Source organism: Callithrix jacchus, chromosome X (genome assembly GCF_049354715.1).
Source record: "Callithrix jacchus isolate 240 chromosome X, calJac240_pri, whole genome shotgun sequence".
Taxonomy (NCBI): Eukaryota; Metazoa; Chordata; class Mammalia; order Primates; family Cebidae; genus Callithrix; species Callithrix jacchus.
The window spans coordinates 20,639,690-20,660,678 of record NC_133524.1 but is presented as its reverse complement, the minus strand read 5'-3'; the positions used below and the strand labels follow the sequence as shown (position 1 = coordinate 20,660,678).

At 39.5% G+C, this 20,989-nt stretch overlaps 1 protein-coding gene across 1 annotated transcript; it reads left to right on the top strand.

Annotated features, from left to right (window-relative positions):
- The first annotated feature begins 2,487 nt into the window (after positions 1 to 2,487).
- On the top strand, positions 2,488 to 19,765 carry EIF1AX (eukaryotic translation initiation factor 1A X-linked). The gene is made up of 7 exons (XM_008989059.4): positions 2,488 to 2,725; positions 6,526 to 6,609; positions 8,606 to 8,709; positions 10,408 to 10,458; positions 12,161 to 12,242; positions 13,857 to 13,948; positions 16,096 to 19,765. The coding sequence occupies exons 1-7, from the start codon at positions 2,710 to 2,712 to the stop codon at positions 16,099 to 16,101; spliced, it is 435 nt and encodes a 144-aa protein (XP_008987307.1). The 5' UTR covers positions 2,488 to 2,709; the 3' UTR covers positions 16,102 to 19,765.
- The last annotated feature ends 1,224 nt before the right edge of the window (positions 19,766 to 20,989 follow it).

Sequence of the window (20,989 nt, the reverse complement as noted above, 5' to 3'; positions counted from 1 at the left end):
CTCAAGTTCATAATTATTTGACCTTGAAGGAAAATTTAAATAAATTTCATTAAAAAATCCTTTTAGCCGGGCACGATGGCTCACACCTGTAATCCCAGCACTTTGGGAGGCTGAGGCGGGCGCATTACGAAGTCAAGAGATTGAAACCATCCTGGCCAACATGATGAAACCCATCTCTACTAAAAATACAAAAATTAGCTGGGCGTGGTGGTGCTAGCCTGTAGTCCCAGCTACTAGGGAGGCTGAGGCAGGAGAATTGCTTGAACCCAAGAGGCACAGGTTGCAGTGAGCCGAGATCGCGCCACCGCACTCCAGCCTCGCGCCTGGCTACAGAGCGAAACTCTGTCTCAAAAAAAAAAAAAAAAAAAAAAAATCCTTTCGTCCTCAACTGTGTAAATCGAAAAACATTGCAAATAAAGAAACCCAGAACTTTGAGTTCCCTGTTATCTTTCAATTTCCCTGTAAGAATGCATCTGTCATTGGGTTTCTCAACCTCAGCTCTGCTGATGTTTTGGGCTGGATAATTCTTTGCTTGTATGGGGGAGGGAAGATTGTACTGTGCATTGTAGGATGTTTAGCGGCATCCCTGGCCTCTGCCCACATCACTGCCCCCTCCTCAAGTTGTGACAACCAGAAATGTTTCTGGTTTCTAGTTGTCACACTTTCTGGTTGGCACTGCCAAATGTTCCCAGTAGAGAACCACTGTATTAGATGATGGTACTTTATTTCTGTCATCTAAGTATGTCCAAACGCTGGTGTTTGTGGAAAGGTGATTTATTTAAAACAAATTTACTTAGAAGTTTATTTAAAATAAGTTTAACAGAAGTTTATTTAAAATAAGTTTAAAAGAGGTGTATTTAAAATAAGTCTACTCAGAAGTAAAGCTGGTAGAGTACAGTCCCGCATTAGTCAGCTGTATTAGTTTCCTAGGACTGTCATAACAAAGTGCCATGTACTGAGTGGCTTAAACAACAGGAATTTATTTTCTCATTGTTCTGGAGGCTGAAAGTCTGAAATCAAGCCTCAACAGGGTCGGCCTCTCTCCTGGGCTTATAGATGGCTACCTTCCTGTTCATGTAGTTTGCTCCCTCTGTGCCTGAGACCTATTAAATAGTATCTTTTTATAAGAACACCGGTCAGGTAAGGGTCCACACTAATGAACTCATTTCAATTTAATCACCTCTTTGAAGACCTTATGTTCAAATACAGTTACATTGAGTTACTGGGGATTAGAATGTGAACATACGAATTTTTTTTGGGGGGGGACACAATTCAGCCCATTAACATTGAGCTTAAGTCTTTTCTCCCCTCCCTCCCTTCCTTTCTGTGTGTATTGAACACCTATTATGTGCCAGACATTCAGCTAAGGGGGGGTAATGGTAAGCAACAAACATGGTCTCTGCCCGGTAAGGTTTACAGTGAGGTAGGACAGACAGATATTTAGAGTAATAACAAGTGCCAGCCAGGCATGGTGGCTCATGCCTGTAATCCCAGCACTTTGGGAGGCTGAGGCGGGCAGATCACCTGAGGTCAGGAGTTCGAGACCAGCCTGGTCAAGATAGTGAAACTCCCGTCTCTATTAAAAATACAAAAATTAGTCGGGTGTGGTGATGGGCGCCTGTAATACCAGCTACTCGGGAGGCTGAGGCAAGAGTATCGCTTGAACCTGGGAGGCAGAGGTTGCAGTGAGCCTTGATTGCGCCACTGCACTCCAGACTGAGCCACAGAGCGAGACTCCGTCTCAAAAACAAAAAACCCACCGTTGCCATGCAAATATTATGCTTTGGTAATGGATGACGGGAAAGCCTTGCCCTTCCCATCAGGTTTCCAACCCTGCTGGGCGAATGCAAGGGCTGCGTTATGACCTAACTGGCTGGGCGTGGTGGCTCACGCCTGTAATCCCAGCACTTTGGGAGGCCGAGGAGTTGAAGACCAGCCTGGCCAACATGGAGAAACGAATACAAAAATTAGCCGGGTGTGGTGGCACATGCCTGTCATCCCAGCTACTCAGGAGGCTGAGGCAGGAGAATCGCTTGAGCCCGGGAGGCGGAGGTTGCAGTGAGCCGATATCGTGCCACTGCACTCCAGCCTGGGCGATGGAGCGAGACTCCGTCTTAATAAAAAAAAAATTAAAAAAAAAAACTGAGCTAACCATGAGGTTAATGAGTCAGCCACTTGTCAAACAGGGAGACGCGTGTTTGCTACAAAGCAGCAGAGGTCTGGCCTTAGCCAGCAGCGAGCGCCACCTCAATCCGCCCTTTTCTATGACGCAAAGGTCATCCCCATCCCTCTTCTATGACGCAAAGGTCATCCCCATCCCTTCCTGGCTCCGCCTTTCCCCCGCTTGCAGCCCCGCCCCTCGCATGCTCTCCGGCTTTCTGCGCACCCTCCAAGACCTCGTCTCTCAGCGCTCTAACAATGGGGGGGGGAGGGGGAGGTCAGTCAGCCACGCCTGCGCCATAAAGCCTAGGGGCGTGCCCAGCCGGCGGGGGGAGGTGGGGAAAAGCGACGCTAGGAGCGACGACGCCATTTGCTGCTGCTGAGCGTGGACGCGGGCGGTTAAGACTTAGGTCGCGAGCTTCTCCCGCGCACGCTGCCTGGCCTTCAGCACCTGCTTCATCCTGCGCTCTCTCTCGTGTCGCCCTTCGGAGCAGCGACCGCCGCCACCCGGAAAGAAGTCAGAGACGCTGCGAGGTCGCTGCCACCGCCATGCCCAAGAATAAAGGTAATGCCGCCTGGACCCCCGGACCAAGGCTCTCCTCGGCAGGGTCTCCCAGGTCCTGCCCGTGGATTTCAGGTCACCCAGGCCGCAGTGACCTTTTTTCCCTCCCGCCCTGTCTGCCCGCGCCTGGGCGCCCAGCACGCGGCTCTGAGCTCGGGAGAGGATCTGTGAAGTTTTAACTCCTGTTGCCCAGTTTGGCCACATTGGGGTGGAGCCGACGCCATTTTTGTAGGGCCTCCTGCGGGAAAATGTGGGCTTTTTCTCCTGTTTCGCGCCAGACTGACCGCGACTTGGTGGGGACGGTGGCGGGAACCCTCCCCGGGGCGGCCTGGGCTTAGTAGGTGGGCCCTTTTGGCCTTCCCGGGCACGAAGGGTTAATCCCTGGAAGCCGTACTGAACTTTAAGAGTGATGCCTACATTTGAGAGCACCACGTACTCTTGCATGGGTTTCTTTATGGACGGTTCAGTATTGTTGAGGCTACTCGCTGTTACTTGTGAACAGTGGGTGAAACCTTGATGCGTTTCTGAGGTCCATCTAGAGATTTACTCTCACCATCCCTTTAGAGGATCCCTTATTTTGTTTGCAGAAGACTTGTTCCATATTTAGCCAAGTTTTTTGCTTTTGCTTCAGATCATGCATATGTTGTGAGAATAAAGACCTGTAAGTTACCTCTTTTCTGAGGCTAAGCCTTCACAAATGATCAGACTTGAGGATAACTTTATTTGGGATTTCCAAAACGGAAGGCCTAATCTTAAAAAAAAAAAAAAAGCAGAACACTCTTAAAGAAATTACTTTTAGAAATTTACATTGTTCCTGTCATTTTTAATAGCCTTTTAATTTGTTGAAGAAAATTGTGCAAATAGATACAGGGAAACTACTGTATTTTCCTACAGGAGAGGAGCTTATTTCATAGTCCATAAGTAGTCTCCTTTGACTATTCATTCTTAGGAAACCCTCCCCTGACGCAGGCCTACACTTCTGCTCTCTTTCCTACTTGACAGCTGGCTCTGGGGATTCTACCTCATTTCCTCTTTGTAGCTGTCACTTATTACTATCCCTTAGGGTACTTGGTCGAGATTCTGTGCACAAGTTGGTGTAGTCCTCTCAGGGCACTCCACCTTGCTGCCTTTAGAGATCAAACTTGCAGGTCCTTTGTGTAGCAAGAATTTTCACTGCTATGATTTCGGAAAAGATGGAATTAGAAACAAAAAAAAAAATTTTTTTTTTAAGACGGGGTTTCATCATATTGGTCAGGCTGGTCTCAAACTCCTGACCTCAGGTGATCCACCTGCCTCAGCCTCCCAAAGTGCTGGGATTACAGGCGTGAGCCACCGCACCCGACTTTTTTTTTTTTTTTAATTAATTTTTTTTTTTTTAATTTATTCTCTCTGAGGTGGTAAGTAGATCACTGCCATCTTATTCTCACCTTTATTTCTAGTAATAAGATTTTCAATTCCCCCACTAAGCTGTAAATTCTAAAAGGCAGGAATAGTATCTGTCTTAATCACATTGGATGCTGGCACTTAATACTTAGTAGATGCTCAATAAATATTTGTTAGTTTAAGTCATCTTCCTCCTGTCGACTCCACCCTTAGGTAAATAATAGGTTCTGCATTGGTTCCAAGGGGATAGGACTTCTACATTAAATCACATCTAGTTCACTAAGTTCATGTCTTGCTTAAGAAGGAGCCTATCTGGGAATTTCTCTAAAACAACTCTGGTTTAAAGAATGTCGATGTCACTTTAATTTACACTCAGACCTAGTCTCATTCATTCAAAAGAGAATTTAAAGAACATCCCATTACATGGCAATAAAATATAGAGGAGAATGATCAGGGTATGCTTAATTCTGGTAAGTTAACAAGTACTGAATCTTTTCTTAAATAACATTTGAGGCATACAAAAAATATAGCTAACATAGTGAACCTGGGAATCCACTACTCTGAATTTAAGAATTACAGTGCAGATTGAGGTAAAGCCCTCTGTGTACCCCTCCCTAATCACCTTTTACTCTCTTTTTGGAGGTAATCACCAGGCTAAGTTTGGTGTTTATCATTACTGTACTGGGTAAAATCAATCAGTTCTTAATTATCTTAACTAGAGGAATGGTACTTTTCAAGACCTCTGAATTTCATGAGATGGGATTTACTGATGTAGAAATAAACTCATTTATTGTTCTATTTTTCTTCATTGGAAAATCTAGAAGCTCTGTCAAGATAATCTTGCTGTGGTTACACAAGTAAGGGTAAAATTTGCCACATACTATGTGTTGGATGACTTTTGCTTTGGATTGATTCATATCAGCTTATTCTACAAATTCTTAGAAACCCATCCTCAAATCAGGAAAAGGGGCATCCTTTGGCCCACTCATAAGCATTTAGGGTATATGATTTTTAACTCATCACTCCGTTAGGAATGTATGGACTATTCTTGATGGATTCATTTGAAGAATTGCTGAACTCAGGTATATTAACTCAATAAACAGCAGGTATGATCTTGCCCTAAAGGAGCTTGCACTCTGTTTTGCAGATCTGACTTTATACTTTTTCTAGGAAATTAGTTTCAGTGTTCTCTAAGAATGCCTCAGATACTGAATTCTAAGGACTCTAGGTGGTTCAGGAAATTGTAGAGGCCCACCTAAAATAGCACAGAGCAATGTGAGACTGCCCCAGGAGAGAGTAAGTTGACTTGATTCAAGAAGTTAGATTGTCTTTGCAGTGGTCAGGTGCACATTTGTGATTCTGTTTGGGTTATGAACTTTTTGCTGCTTCCAGGCTCTTCCCATGAGTCTCTTAGTATTATTACCACTTACGGCCTTTTTCCTGCATTTTGAAAATGGCTGCCAATGTGGTTTTGTTTCTTGAATGGGAGCAAAATGCTGTGGAGAGGTAACCTAATGTGGGGGATGGGGCAGAAAAGCATTGTGACTCTCAACACCCCACCTTACTGACTGTGATCATCAGTGAGCTGATTTTCACGGAAGCTGAGTTACTTCTCTGAGCTTCAGGAACTCATGGGTAAACTGGGAATAAGTAACTGTTATGACCTCATGGAGTGATTGTGACAAGTAAATGGGCAGAATTATTGCATAGTGGTTAAAAGCATGGTCAGTGGGGTATAATAGAAACAGGGATGTTGAGTAGGGACCAGCATTATAAAAGAAAGTAAATTGGGTACCAAATGGATATTTTTTTATCTTTTAAGAGACAGTGTCTTGATGTGCTGCCCAGGCTGGCCTGGAACTCCTGGACTTGCTCAAGTGATCCTCCCACTTGGGCCTCCTGAGTAGCTAAGACCCTAGGCATGTACCACTGCACCCAGTGAGATTTCAATATTTATGGTACTCTGCTACCGAAAGTTTGAAAAACCACAGTTCTCTGTCCAAACACTGTCTTCACTTAATTTTGAAAATATCAGGTTCCTTGCATAGGGCCTAACTTTAGAAGGCACCCAAGATTTCCGCTTAGAAGAATATGTATAGAACTGCATTTGTATTTCAAAAGGATGCATGCTAAAGTGAAATTTTTTTTTATATTTTTTAATATAATATCTGCTATTTATGTTTATTTTATGTCAGAAAAATCCTCAAAGGAAATTCCAAGAAGGGTAGGGAGGTAATAAATAATGGATTAATGTTGTGATTGGAGATTATAAACTTAATATGATTGAGTAGCCAAAACAGGTGAATTTTTAAATTTAAGTGATCTCTTAGAAAGTGGTTTTATAAGCCTTAACTTCATTTTATTTCATACTGTTTTACAGATAATTAATGTCATTTCCTCCCTTTTTTTTTAACCATCAGGTAAAGGAGGTAAAAACAGACGTAGAGGTAAGAATGAGAATGAATCTGAAAAAAGAGAACTAGTATTCAAAGAAGATGGTCAGGGTGAGTGTTTTCATAAATTATGCTTTTTAAAGTAACATCCTTTCTTTTTAGCTGGGGACTTAATTTTTTTTGAGACAGGTGTCTTGCTCTATTGCCCAGGGTGAAGTGCAGTGGCACAGTTACAGCTTACTGCAGCCTTGACCCCCTGGGCTGAAGTAGTCCTCTCAATTCAGCCTCTTATCTGGGACTAAAGGCACACATCATCACATCTGACTGATTTTTTAAATTTTTTTCTAGAGATGAGGTCTTCATATGTTGCCCAGGCTGTTCTCGAACTCCTGGGCTCAAGTGATTCTCCCACCATGGCCTCGCAAAGTGCTGGAAACTAAGAATGTTTCACATAGTTCAGAGGGAATTGAGCCTCCAAAGCTATGGTCATCTCTTCTATGATTTAGTTGACAGTTCTATGATTAGCGTTTTTGATAGTGAATGGTGCTGCATAATGTGTTGAATAGGCCATGGACATTTGAAGGACGAGCCTTAGGCCCTTCTAGACCTCACAATTCTCCAGTGCCATTAGCATATACCTTCATAAACTACAATAAAATGAAACTGAACAGTTAACTGACCTTACTAGACTGAAGAATTTTTTAAGTGCCAGACCAAGATATATAGCACTAGTCAAATAAATCCTAACTGGATCGTTTGCCTTTTCCTGTTATTTTTATTTCGAGTCATTTCAAACCTACAGAAAAGTTGCAGTATTAGTTCAAAAAACTCCCTTAAATCCTTCATCTCTACACAGATGTAAAGGAATATAAGGCCGGGCGCAGTGGCTCACGCCTGTAATCCCAGCACTTTGGGAGGCCGAGGTGGGTGGATCACGAGGTCAAGAGATCGAGACCATCCTGGTCAACATGGTGAAACCCCATCTCTACTAAAAATACAAAAATTAGCTGGGCATGGTAGTGCACGCCTGTAGTCCCAGCTACTCGGGAGGCTGAGGCAGGAGAATTGCTTGAACCCAGAAGGTGGAGGTTGCGGTGAGCCGAGATCGAGCCATTGCACTCCAGTCTGGGTAACAACAGCGAAACTTTGTCTCAAAAAAAAAAAAAAAAAAAAGAAATATATATATGTAGGGTTTGTTGAGGACCGTTTGACGACATTAGAGACAGCATGCTACTTTTCCCTTACTTAATCATGTGTCTCCTAAGGCAAGTATATTTTCTTACATAACTGGAAGAGAATTATCACACTCAGGTAATTTGACATTGATATAATATTATCTAGTATGTACTCCAAATTCCTGTTTTCCCAGGTGTTCCAATAATTTCCAGTACTTTAGCTTTTAATAGAACTTAGGGTGGATTTATTATGCCATACATATAAACCACTAAAGATGAGATACGTTTTCTGGCTGAAAGTCTTAGCCTTAGTCATCCTTGCCTCTAAAATAGCAGCTGACTTGACTTGGGCAGACATTGCTTTAATACTACTTTTTTTCCTCACTTCGGAAGAAAGGCTGCCTTTGAGTTGACCAACCTTGTTAATGTGGTAGGTGGGTGCCAGGCTCATTGTAGTCTGGGTAATTCACTTTCAGAAGTCCACCCCACTGTTGAGCCTTTCTAAGTGAAGTCTCGGTATATTTACAGATCAGTGGGCATCCTCTCTGGGGGTTAGTCATATTCTAATTCAGCAAAGACACTGAAGGTTAAGCTGTTTTTGTTTGCCAAATGTACTAAAAATTATATGAGATTAGCAGCTAAAGGCACTGAGGGAAAGAGGGAAAAGTGGGATGGTCAATCTACTTATTCAAAATGAGTCGATAATTAAAATATGTCTAATAGCAGAGACAGCATGTTATAGAAATAGCATTACAGTCTTGGTTCTAACTCTGCCATTAACCCGATGTTTATCACTCCCTCATGTTTGATTATATTTTTCCTATATATTTATTCCCAACTGGTACAACTATATTCTCTTGTCAGTTTCATGTGGACTTTAAGTTGCTTTTATCAAAAGTTGAACATTATTTCATACCCTTTTCTCCCCTTAGAGTATGCTCAGGTGATCAAAATGTTGGGAAATGGACGGCTTGAAGCAATGTGTTTCGATGGTGTAAAGAGGTTATGTCACATCAGAGGAAAACTGAGAAAAAAGGTAGGTGTGATTTGTTTTACTTTAATAATAAAGTTGGTTAAGGGAGAAAATGCCTCTACAGTTTTGTTTTGTTGGTGGTGGTGGTTTTTTTTTTTGTTTTTTTTGTTTTTTTTTTTTTTTGAGAAGGAGTCTCGCTCTTGTCGCCCAGGCTTGAGTACAATGGTGCAATCTGGCTCACTGCAACCTCTGCCTCCTGGGTTCAAGCAATTCTCCTGCCTCTGCCTCTTGAGTAGCTAGGATTACAGGCACGCGCCAACACGTCTAGCTAATTTTTTGTAATTTTAGTAGAGATGGGGTTTCACAATGTTGGCCAGGCTGCTCTCGAAGTCCTGACCCCAGATGATCCACCCACCTCAGCCTCCCAAAGTACGGGGATTATAGGCATGAGCCACCACACCCAGTCACTACAGTTTTTAACTGTCCGTGGACTTCATTTTTGGAAATTCCCAAAAGACTTACCTAGGTAAAGAATGATTTACCTGTAAGTCAAATAACAAGGTCGGTAATAGTAATCTTATACAGGTTCTAATGTTAAGGAATCATTTGTATCACTAATGTTGTCTTCCTGCCCAAAATGGTTAACCTGAATTTGAATCATGAAGAAACAGTCCATAAGTCCAAATTGAGAGACATTCTGCAAAAACTAACAGCCCAGCTTTTTTTCCTTGTCTTTTTTTGAGACATGGTCTTACCCTGTCACCCAGCCTATAGTGTAGTGGCACCATCTTGGTTCACTATAGCCTCAACCTCCCTGGTTCAAGCACTCCTCCCACGTCAGCCTCCCATGTAGCGGGGACTACAGGCCTTTGCCACCATGCCTGGCTAATTTCTGTATTTTTTGTAGAAATGAGGTTTCTCTATGTTTTGCTTAGGCTGGTCTAGAACTCCTGAGCTCAAGCAATCAGTCCTCCTTGGCCTCCCAAAGTGCTGGGATTACAGACATGAGCCACTATACCTGGTTCAGCTCTTAATGAAATGTTACTGTCATGAAAGTTTAAAAAAAAAAAAAGCTCGGGTACTATTCTAGTTTCAAGGAGACCTGACAGTTAAATATAGTAGGTGGCCCTTGTTAGGATTCTGGTTTAGGAATTGGAGATAAAGCTGTAAAGTGTACATTAAGAAAATCTGAATATGAGTTATGTTACATAATCATTGTATTAATGTTGTATTTCTTGAATGTCATGAAAGGACTGCCTTGGAAAGTAATGATTAATTCACCATCACAGTAGTTATTCAGGTAGATTTATTAATCAGGTTGACTAAAAGTCACAACTCTGATTTTGTGTTTTTTTTAATTTGGTAAGTTAATCCTTCTGTTCCCAAACTAAGATCTTTTTTTGAGACAGAGTCTCACTCTGTTGTGCAACCTCCACCTCCTGGGTTCAAGTGATTCTCATGCCTCAGCCTCCCGAGTTGCTGGGACTACAGGCATGTGTCACCATGTCCGGCTAATTTTTGTATTTTTAGTAGAGACAAGGTTTTACCATGCTGGCCAGGCTGGTCTTGAACTCCTGACCTCAAGTGATCCACTCACCTTGGCCTCCCAAAGTGCTGGGATTATAGGCGTGAGCCACCATGCTAGCCCAAACTAAAGTCTCTTAATTTCTAAACTAATTGTTACTCTGGAATGTAACAATATAAACTAATTGTTACTCTGGAATATTTTAAATATGACTGACAATGACTTTTCTTTTGTAGGTTTGGATAAATACCTCCGACATAATATTGGTTGGTCTCCGAGACTACCAGGTAAAAATTACATGTAAATTTTTCATTTTTTACTGGCTTGAATTTGATGAGCCATTTCTTAGAGCCAGTTGTGTTTTAGGCATTGTGCTAGATATCCCAGGGATTATGTTTAAATCAAAATGTGGGAGGCATTATTTTAGGGCATACAGCTGGATGAGGTAAGTGCTCATCCCACAAAAGGCTCATAGCCTGGTAGTGGAGAGAATGAAGACAAGCACACAAGTAATTACACATCACGACATAGGTATGTGCTATAAATCTAGATGAGCACTTGGGAAAGAAAGAAATGATATTGCCTTTCATGCTCTTAACCCTTGACTCTGTAGACTCACTGTGGGTCTGTGAGATCCGTTCGACTTCCATCTGTTAGAACTCATCCCTGTGTGTTAATATCTCTATTTGTACAACCTTGATCATACTTGGATTTTTTTTTTTAAATAATCCAGAATAAAGAATTTAAATCTTTATACCACTGTTTCTTAATCGTGGGCAGTTATGCCCTCCAGGGGACATTGGCAGTGTCTGGAGACTTTTCTGGTTGTCACAACTGGGGATGGGTGCAGTGCTGCTAGCATGTAGTAGATAGAGGCTGGGGTGATGATAAACATCCTGCAGGGCACAGGACAGCATCCCTTAATGGAGAACGGTCCACCTCCCAATAATCCCTGGCGCCGCGGTGAGAACGCCTGCTTTAAATTCATACCATTTTAATGTCCTTTTTTTTCTTTTGATCTCAACAATAACCCCAGAAGCAGGAAGAATAAGTAATTCCCTGTTTGATAGATAAGGACACCAAGGTTTTGAAATGAGTGACATTCTGACTGTAAAGTGACAGCAAGGACCAGTAGTTCTGATTTGAATTTTTTTGTGATCCTGCTCTGCCCCTCCCACTTACAGGGTGGTCTGTGGCTCAATAGCATCACTGTCTTCTGGAAGCTTGTTACCAATGCACGTTCTTTGACTCTTCATTCAGAACATGTATTTTAATAAGATCTCCATGGGCTTCTATACACTTTACATTTTAAGAAGTACTGGTCTGAATCACACTGTCCTTGAAGTTGAAGCAATCAATTTTCTCCCTTAACTGAGTTAAATTCTTTTCAAATGGGGAAGTAGAAACATTCTTAGGCAGTATTTCTCAATGGGACGTTTGCATCAGAAATACCTAAAGAATTACTCACAATACTAATTCTTGGGCTTCACTTCTAATCTATCTTCAGAAGATATAAAAACTCTACAGGAGATTTTGATTGATACATAGCCAGAGAAGCACAGATGGTATGGAAAGGTATAATTTCCTTGGGTCATTATACAGTCTGAGTTCAGTCTCAATTTTGGAATTGCAGTGTTTGATCATCCAAAAATTACCGTCCCAGGGAACTTTTGTATTTCAAAAGACTTCTAATCAAAGGGCAATATTAAATAATCTAAAATATAGGGTCTGCACAGTTCTGCTCTTACTAAAGTGAGGTCTTCAAATATATTTCCTAAGCCTCTTAGTCATCATTCCGTCATGCATGTAAGCTTCCTCCTGGGTTAAACCCAAGTATATTTTTCAGAGGGTAAGAGAAAGCTTTAAAATTTAAAAGGAGAAAGATTTATAATAAAATGGTGAGATTTGATTGTTTATTCAATATGAGAATTTATGAAATAACTGGTGTTTCACTATGATCAGTTTTTAAAGTTATTATCTCTATTCAAGGATAACAAAGCGGATGTAATTTTAAAATACAATGCAGACGAAGCCAGAAGTCTGAAGGCATATGGCGAGCTTCCAGAGCATGGTAATGTCTGGGTTATTATATTCACTTGTTATATGGTATTTAGGTTATCTGTTGGTGTTTAGGTGAAGGAACTGTGGATTTCGCATATTTGCTTTAGTGCTTATGTTTTTAGTTTTAAGTATGCCTGCCTGTGCTTCATGATGGAAGAAAGAAATTACTAGAATTCTGTTTCTAATAAATAATGGTTAGGAGTTATGTTCTATAAGCTTTGGACTTCCACATAATGCCACCCAAAGGAATAATTTTGTTATAGTGTCTATTTTAAAATTCTTCTCAAGAGATTGTTAGTGCTCATATGAGTTAAACATGAAGTGCAAGTCAGCCAGGCGTCGTGGCACATGCCTGTAGAGCCAGCCAGTTGAGAGGCTGAGGCAGAATTGCTTAAGTCCAAGAGTTTGAGGATGCAGTGACCTATGATCATGCCACTATTCTCAAGCCTGAGTGACAAAGTGAGACCTTGTCTCAAAAAAGTTTTTAAAAACACAAAAAACATGAAGCAAGGGCGCATAATTAGGTACTGTTACTGATTTTTGTTTGTTTGTTTATTTGTTCGCTTTGAAATGGAGTCTCACTCTATTGCCCAGGCTGGAGTGCAGTGGCACATTCTTGGCTCACTGCAACTCTACCTCCCAGGTTGAAGCAGTTCTCCTGCCTCAGCTTCCCGAGTAGCTGGGATTACAGGCATGCGCCACCATGCCCAGCTAATTTTTCTGTTTTTAACAGAAACAACATGGGGTTTCACGGTGCTGGCCAGGCTGATCTCCAACTCCTGACCCTCAGGTGATCCAGCCACCTTGGCCTCCCAAAGTACTGGAATTACAGGCATAAGCCACCTTGCCCAGCCTTGTTACTACTTTTTCTTAAAAAGTTGTATTTTCATTTTTTATCTTTGTGTAATAGTATCCCATAGGATTTTTTTAAAGCAACATTATTGGTTTTCACTCCTCCAAATACAAAAGTAATGAATTCTTCATGCAGAAAACCTAAAAATAAGTCCCTTATAACCTCATCAGAGGGGAAATATACTTGACATACTATATTGTAGGCCTGAATTTTTACTTGGCAGTTACTATTTTTAGCTCTGTTGTATCTGATTATGTAAAAACATTATTATGAAATAACCTAATTTTACTTAAGCATGAAAGTCCTGCTGAAATTACTCACTTGGCATTTCTGATCTAAGAAATGTTAATATATCTAGGAATAGGACTACCGCTTCCTGATTCATTTTCATTGCTTGGGGATAATCATGATTGGACCAGATCTTTCTGACTGATGAGTCTGTCCGATGATTAGTGAACCAGCTGTTCTTATCTCAAGGAAGTACGTTGTTACCGTGTGTTCAAACCTATTAAGAAGTGTACCTGGAAGTTATAATAGCTTCAGAATTAATGTAATTAGAGCCTGCCTTACTAAAAATAACTTTGCAAACAAAAGAAAACGGTAACACAAATACTCCCCATATTGACACAGCAGTGACACTACAGGGAATTTTGTTTTGTGAAATACTCTTTATAGTAATTGTGTTATATAAAAGTTAGGAATGCTTTTGTTATGATGAAGCTTTGATTAAACTACAATGCTGACTTAATGTATTTCTTGTTGTGTCCTTAGCTAAAATCAATGAAACGGATACATTTGGTCCGGGAGATGATGATGAAATTCAGTTCGATGACATTGGAGATGATGATGAAGATATTGACGACGTAAGTAAATGTACCTTGCATTTTCCAATTTTTGTTACTATCCATGGAGAAATCAGCTTTCCCCTAACATCCATTAATTTTAAGAACATGGTACATTTAAATAAGGGTATATTTTGAGAATTGTCTGAATTAAATAGTATTATTTAGAAGACAACTAGTCAAACTGTTTATATTTTGAGAATTCTTAAAACCCTCTTCAATTTGTCTTCCTGAAAAGATCAGTGTTTACATTGGCAATATTAACACCAGCCACTCTAATCATAACTTGTTTAATTAAGAGTCTCTAAAGAGATAGCCAATAGGAAATTTAGTGAACAGTTGAAAAATAGAAGATCTTATCAAAGGAACATGCCTTTTTAATTGAAATATTAGTATGTTGAAAGAATCTTGTTTGAACCAGCTTGATATGAAGTATTGGAATTACAATATACACTGAAAGCCGTAATAAAATGGAGGCCTGTTGCCAGTTGTATTTTTAGCTGTTGGGTGTGTACTGTTGGCAAACTTTTGGCTTGCAGTTGGTATGTTTATTTTGAGGAAAATGTCCTGTCTTTCCTAATAATAAAGTAGTAATGCCCATAGGAGTAAATGCTTTACTGCACTTCTGCTGTTACTGTATTTGAATGAAATTCAGACTTAAATCTTTTGGCAGTGTAAGTTTATTGAGCGATTGGGGTGTTACTCTTAAATCTGTTTTGGGCTCTTGTTTTCAAACCTCTTTACCTGAAACGTAGTTCAGAAACCACCTGTGTATTTAAATCCAAAAATAATAAGCCAGATGTGGTGGTATGCTCCTGTAGTCACAGTTACTCAGGAGGCTGACAGGGGAGGATCACTGGAGCCCAGGAGTTCAAGACCAGCCTGGGCAACACAGCCAGACCTTGTCTCTAAATAAATAACATAATAACATTAAATTCGATGCAAAGATGGTATTTCAGAATACCAAGCAAGAGCAGTTGTTCCTGACCAAGAATACTCACATTTTGAGTTAAATTGCTAATGTTATAGACATTTTAACACAGAAGCAAAAATAGGAAGTGAGAAATAAATATATTGTTCTGTTATCTTCTTAATTTTGGAGATCCTGAGCCAAGAGGAGTCTTGTGACTAAACTGTTACTATTAATATTTTGACAATAAAGAAATTAACAATTCCATTCTTTGGTAAGAACTTGCAGCTGACACATGGATTAAGTGCCACCCAAACATTTTGACAACGGGGCAGGAGTAGGCCTCTTTAAAAATAAATAAATAAATAAGGCCGGGCGCGGTGGCTCACGCCTATAATCCCAGCACTTTGGGAGGCCGAGGCGGTTGGATCTCGAGGTCAAGAGATGGAGACCATCCTGGTCAACAAGGTGAAACCCCGTCTCTACTAAAAATACAAAAATTAGCTGGGCATGGTGGCGCACGCCTGTAGTCCCAGCTACTCAGGAGGCTGAGGCAGGAGAATTGCTTGAACCCAGAAGGTGGAGGTTGCAGTGAGCCGAGATTGCGCCATTGCACTCCAGCCTGGGTAACGAGCGAAACTCTGTCTCAAAAATAATAATAATAATAAATAATAAGGAATCTAATCAGAGGACATACATGAATATGAAGCCACATGCACCAAGATAATGGGTTGAGAATCTAGGCAGGGTCAAGATTTTCTCAGTAAAAATTTCTGGATCTGGGCCAACAACAACTCAGAACTGGACCCAGCTGTCCGGCTGGAAAAGAGATGGTAAAGACAGTGGTTATTAAAGGGGTTCTCTTGAACATTTCGTAAAAATTTGCTCTGTCACCTTAGAACCCTACTTAAGTCATTTCTCCAGGTGGTTTATAGGTGTTCTACTATAACCAGATTGACTCAGGATTTAAGTCTATCACCCCTGATGTCTGCTCCCATCGAGATATAAAAATCTCAAATTACTAGCATTAAAGGAAAGGAAGGAGACAATAAACTTTATTAGGAATATTTTGCTTCCTAATAGTACAAAGGAGATCATAATGATTTACTTACAGCAGGCCAGAATTAAAGGAATTTCTTCTTCAAACTGGATTTGTTTCTCAGATAGCGTAGGGAGGTGAAAGTCTCTTATATATGGAGTAGACTGTTGGAATTTAAGAATTCTTTTTCCTTTCATTGATATTCTTTTTTCCCTCCAGATCTAAACTGAACTCAAGATTTCACATTCCATCTTTTCTCAAGATTGCCCTACAATTTGGATTTTGGCCATGACAAAGATTAAAATTTCATTAGCATGAATACAGTTTGTTAAAACAGACTGATTTGTTCCTAAGGTATTTTTATTTCTTTTAAAACTGGTAATGCTGAGTTATCTTAAGTGAGATGTTAAGCCCACTTCGCTCTTTTAATATAGTGGAGCTTATGGGTAGAAGACCACGTCTACTATTTAAAAAAAAAAATAGATTGCTTCTTTTCCTACCACTTCCAATAAGAAAATTGATGTTTTAAAGAAATAATTTGCCTTGTCCTCGTTATGGAATATGATTAAGCCCGGCCTCTTGATTGTATAGAGCATTGTGTATATTCCAATTACCTAGGTATTCCCTTAAGATTTTGATACAATTTGAGGGAGGCAGAAATGTGCATTTGAAGTAAAAAATAAGTCTTGTCATATTTAAGTAGCCTGTGGCTATTTTTATACTGATTTTGATATCGTATTCTTTTCATAATCGCATTTTGCCACCATTTCCAAAATGCAGTTTTCAGAACTTGGGTTTTAATAGCAATTTTGAATTTGTAAGCTTAGTAGTTACAGAAATTGAACACTAGGTGGCACTCAGTTATCTAAACATGCGAAAGTAGATAAAATTGTTTTCTTTTACTATAAGAAATATCCCAAACATGAAAAGATTGCTTTGATCATATGCACATATGTAGAAAATTTTTACAGAGTGGAAAGATTGTTAAAAGTGTGATTTTTATTTTCAGAAGTCATATACATGTAAGCTACAATTTTGAGTGCTTTATAAACACGAGATATATAAGTGAAATTTTAATTTCATAACAACTTGTAAAAATAAAAAAAAACTTGTTGAAAACCCTTTTTCAACATATCCCTAAGCTCTAGGGGAAGAGGAGGGACTAACAACTCAATGAAAAGACAGTCTCCAATTTCTGAATGGAAAAGCTACAGCTAAGAAAATAAAATGTCATGGTTCAGAGTATGTTATACCCTTATTTTTATTATGTGAACAGTTTTTGTTTTTTGCTTGTATTGGGAACTGGGTTTACTGGTAACTTCCTTATTTAGTTTTTATTTATCAACTATAATAAAACGAAACTAGGGCTGAGCTAGTTAGCCCTCACTAACCACACTGAAATCATATGCAACATTAAAAGAAGAGATCCATCAGTAGCTTGTGACACTTTCATTCTATTAGTCCCCAGGGAACTTTTCAGTGATGAAAAGTAATACACAGGGCAATACCTTCACATGGCTTCAAAAGGAGAACAAGCGAATCTTCTCTAATCTACTCTTACTATAATTTCCTAATTACAAACTCTGGATTCAAAAATCTGAGGTACTATAAAACATTAAGTTGAAGAATAGAAATTAAAGAGTGCATATTCATGGTTTATATTTCATATTCTATGGAGTTCCTGAACACATCTAGATGGAATGCATCTGAGACTAAGGGCTGGTTTTTAATCCCCATAAGAAACCAACCTTGAAGAATTAACAGTTGTCTCCATCCATATTCTAAATCTCCTAAGATATTTAGATTTCTGTATATAAAAGTGTTTTTGCTAAACTTACAGTATGTATAGATCCTGTCATATTATTTTACTAAGAATGTTTGAACTTGGCATCATATGTGATATAGTTCCTGGTAGGAATAGTACAGCTCAGACATTAATTTTTCTGTTTACCTCCTTTAACACATGTGGTTTGTCTGAAGAGTTTCTGAAAATTCAGCTATAACCCCAGTTCATGTATTTGCTGGTGACTGTTCTTGCCAAGGTTATCCTAGGAAATCTCGAATCATAATGATTAAAATAGTTGGGGTAAAGTTGTAGCTTATATCCAATACTACTTGGAGGAATCCTTTCACTAATTTGTATTTAATGTGGAAGTTGTATCGTTTCATTGACGTAATAATAAATAATGGAAGTGGTCTTCAAGAAGTTTTCTTTTTCTTTTTTTGCTTATACTTTCTGATTCCTGTAATACAATGTTATAAGCTATGCACAGAAAGAAAATAAAATGTTTAAAATCCAAGAAAATGGTTCTTACTGCTAAGAGGGCATAATAGTAGTAATGATTTTGCTGGGGTTGCATTTTTGATGCAATGTTTATTCCACTTGCAGTTAGAATATGAGTATGTTTTATCACTAATGAGGCTAAACCAAACCAAACATTTGTGTTAAAAAAGAAGCCAAGATTTCATTGTTTGACTGTTGAATATTTCTTAAGCATCTATCCCCTGAAGAGACTGCTTCTTATGGAGCCTGTAAACTATGCATGATGGAAATTGTTGTATTTTATTGAGGAATGGCCATTGGTTTACTCACCACATCTGTGGAATCATGGCTATAAATGTTTGCTTACAAACTCTTTGTGACTTGTAATTTAACTTAATCTCATCTAATGTAAATATTAGATTATGATGCTCAGTAATATCTTTCATAGGTATAAACTGCTGTCATTATTGACTTCAGAGTAACTCTGAATAATCAAATAGGTAAAAAGCATGTTTTGAGTAAAATAGCTAGATTTATATTTTATTTGTATGTGTACAGACTGAACAACCGGTATTGACTGGATTGACAGTTAAAGTATCAGAATGAAAGCGAGGTTTTTTTTTAATGTTACCTGACTGTCATAAAAATGAAAATGATTTGTATTGATTGGTATGAAATGCTTATCTTTATGCTGCTTAGTAAGGGTAAGTTTTATTTATACTATTTGGGCTCCCATGAACTTCTGCATACTGCTTTGTGTTTTTGGTTTACCCTCAACTATCCTCCCTTTTATCTTTGCTTCTTTTCTTCCTATTCAGAAAGAGCAAAATGAAAAGATACTAGACCCTCAGGTAAAGAATTAGAACTGAGCAATTTGGAGAGTGTGTTGGACTTTGTCCTCTTTTATCTCATCCTCCCAGCCCTGCAAGTTGCTAGGTACTTGTGAGGCAATGTACTAGAGAGGGAAGAGCATGGATCCTGGGGTCAAAGGGCCTGTGTCCCACCCTTACTCAGCCCTCTACCTGCAGGTGACCACTGGCACATTCTCCAGCTCGTCTCAGTTTCAGGTTCTTCACCTGTAAGATGGGGATGATGAAAGCAGTACCTGTCATGCAGAATTGTTAGGAGGATTGATAATTTAGATGTTCATACTTGTACTTAGAGCAGTCTGCCTCTTTTCACTTGATAACCCAGTACTATGTAAGATAGAAGATGCATGTCTTCTATATTCTGTATTTCCCATTTCTTTTGTGTATACTCTTTCTTAAAATAGAAGGAACACGTAGAATGTATATTTGTATATTCGTGTCAACACGGTATTTAAAATTGCTACCAACCTCATTTAATTTGGCATAAGACCAACAGATGAAGTCTCTCATTTGCTTGAGGATACTTCACAAAATATCAACTGCTCTATATTTCTTTAGAGAAAGATTATAGTTAATAATATTGATACCTCTGATAATATTTTATTCTTGTCTTCAGTGAGTCCTTTTACTATAGACTTCATGACAACTAATTAGTACTAACTGATTTAGAGGTTTCCTTTCCCATCATACAGAATGATGTAAAGAAATCAGATGCAAACTATTGCAATTAGAAAATAAAATATGAAACAACTTCCAACAATGTATAGAATTGATTCTTTTTGAACTGTTTATAACATTTTTAGCTATTCACGTGATTCTTTTTAAAAAATTTGCTATTTTTAAAACTTAATTGTGATATATAAGGAAAAAGGTATACCTTGTTTTTGTCTGCTTTTGTTTGTTTGATCTGAATGAATCAATTTAGCCATACTCCAAATATGGGGTTGCGTTTTCTCAGCAAGTGAATTTGTCACAAACTGTGCTGAAGATGACATTTTCTAATGGTAAATCAGTTCTGCAGAGTGATTTCAGATTGCCATTCACATTCAACACACCTTGTTTTATATGATGCAAAGACCAATAGGTGAAGTAAATACTTATACTTCTGGCCAACTTGCCCACTTTTAAAAGGCCAGTCTGTACTGCCATTCCAATCCATGTTTTGTTCAGTTCACGACTTGATGTTGGCAGATAAGAAAGTAGGGGATGAGTGTGGTGGCTCACTCCTATAATCCCAGTACTTTGGGAGGCCAAGGTAGGTGGATCACCTGAGATCAGGAGTTCAAGACCAGCCTGACCAATATGGTAAAACCTCATCTCTACTAAAAATACAGAAATTAACTGGGTGTGGTGGCATGCACCTGTTGTCTCCAGCTACTTGGGAGACTGAGGCAGGAGAATCGCTTGACACCAGGAGGGGGAGGTTGCAGTGAACCAAGAGCCGAGATCGCACCACTGCACTCCAGCCTGGGTGACAGAGCAAGACTCCATCTCAAAAAAAGTAGGGACAAAATCTGAGTCAAGTCCCATTTCCAATTTCTATGCTGTCAGATACAAAAGGAGCTGGACTTGGCAAATGTGATAACATTTAATACGTATTTAAGATTTTTTAAACTGTCTTAGGAATCTAACAATAATGGGAATTTTTTTCTTTTTTTGAGATGAACTCTCGCCCAAGCTGGAGTGCAATGGTGCAATCTCGGCTCACTGTAGCCTCCGCCCCCTGGGTTCAAGCAATTCTCCTGCCCCAGCCTCCCAAGTAGCTGGGATTACAGACATGCAGCACCACTCCTGGCTAATTTTTGTATTTTTAGTAGAGATGGGGTTTCACCATATTGGCCTGGCTGGTCTCGAACTCCTGACCTCAGTTGAGCCACCGTGCCTAGTCAGAAATTTTCTTAGTTTAATAAAGGTTGTCTACCAAAGTCAAGCATAGAAATAAACTTGCAATTTAAAAAAGGTTTTTGGGGCCAGATGCGGT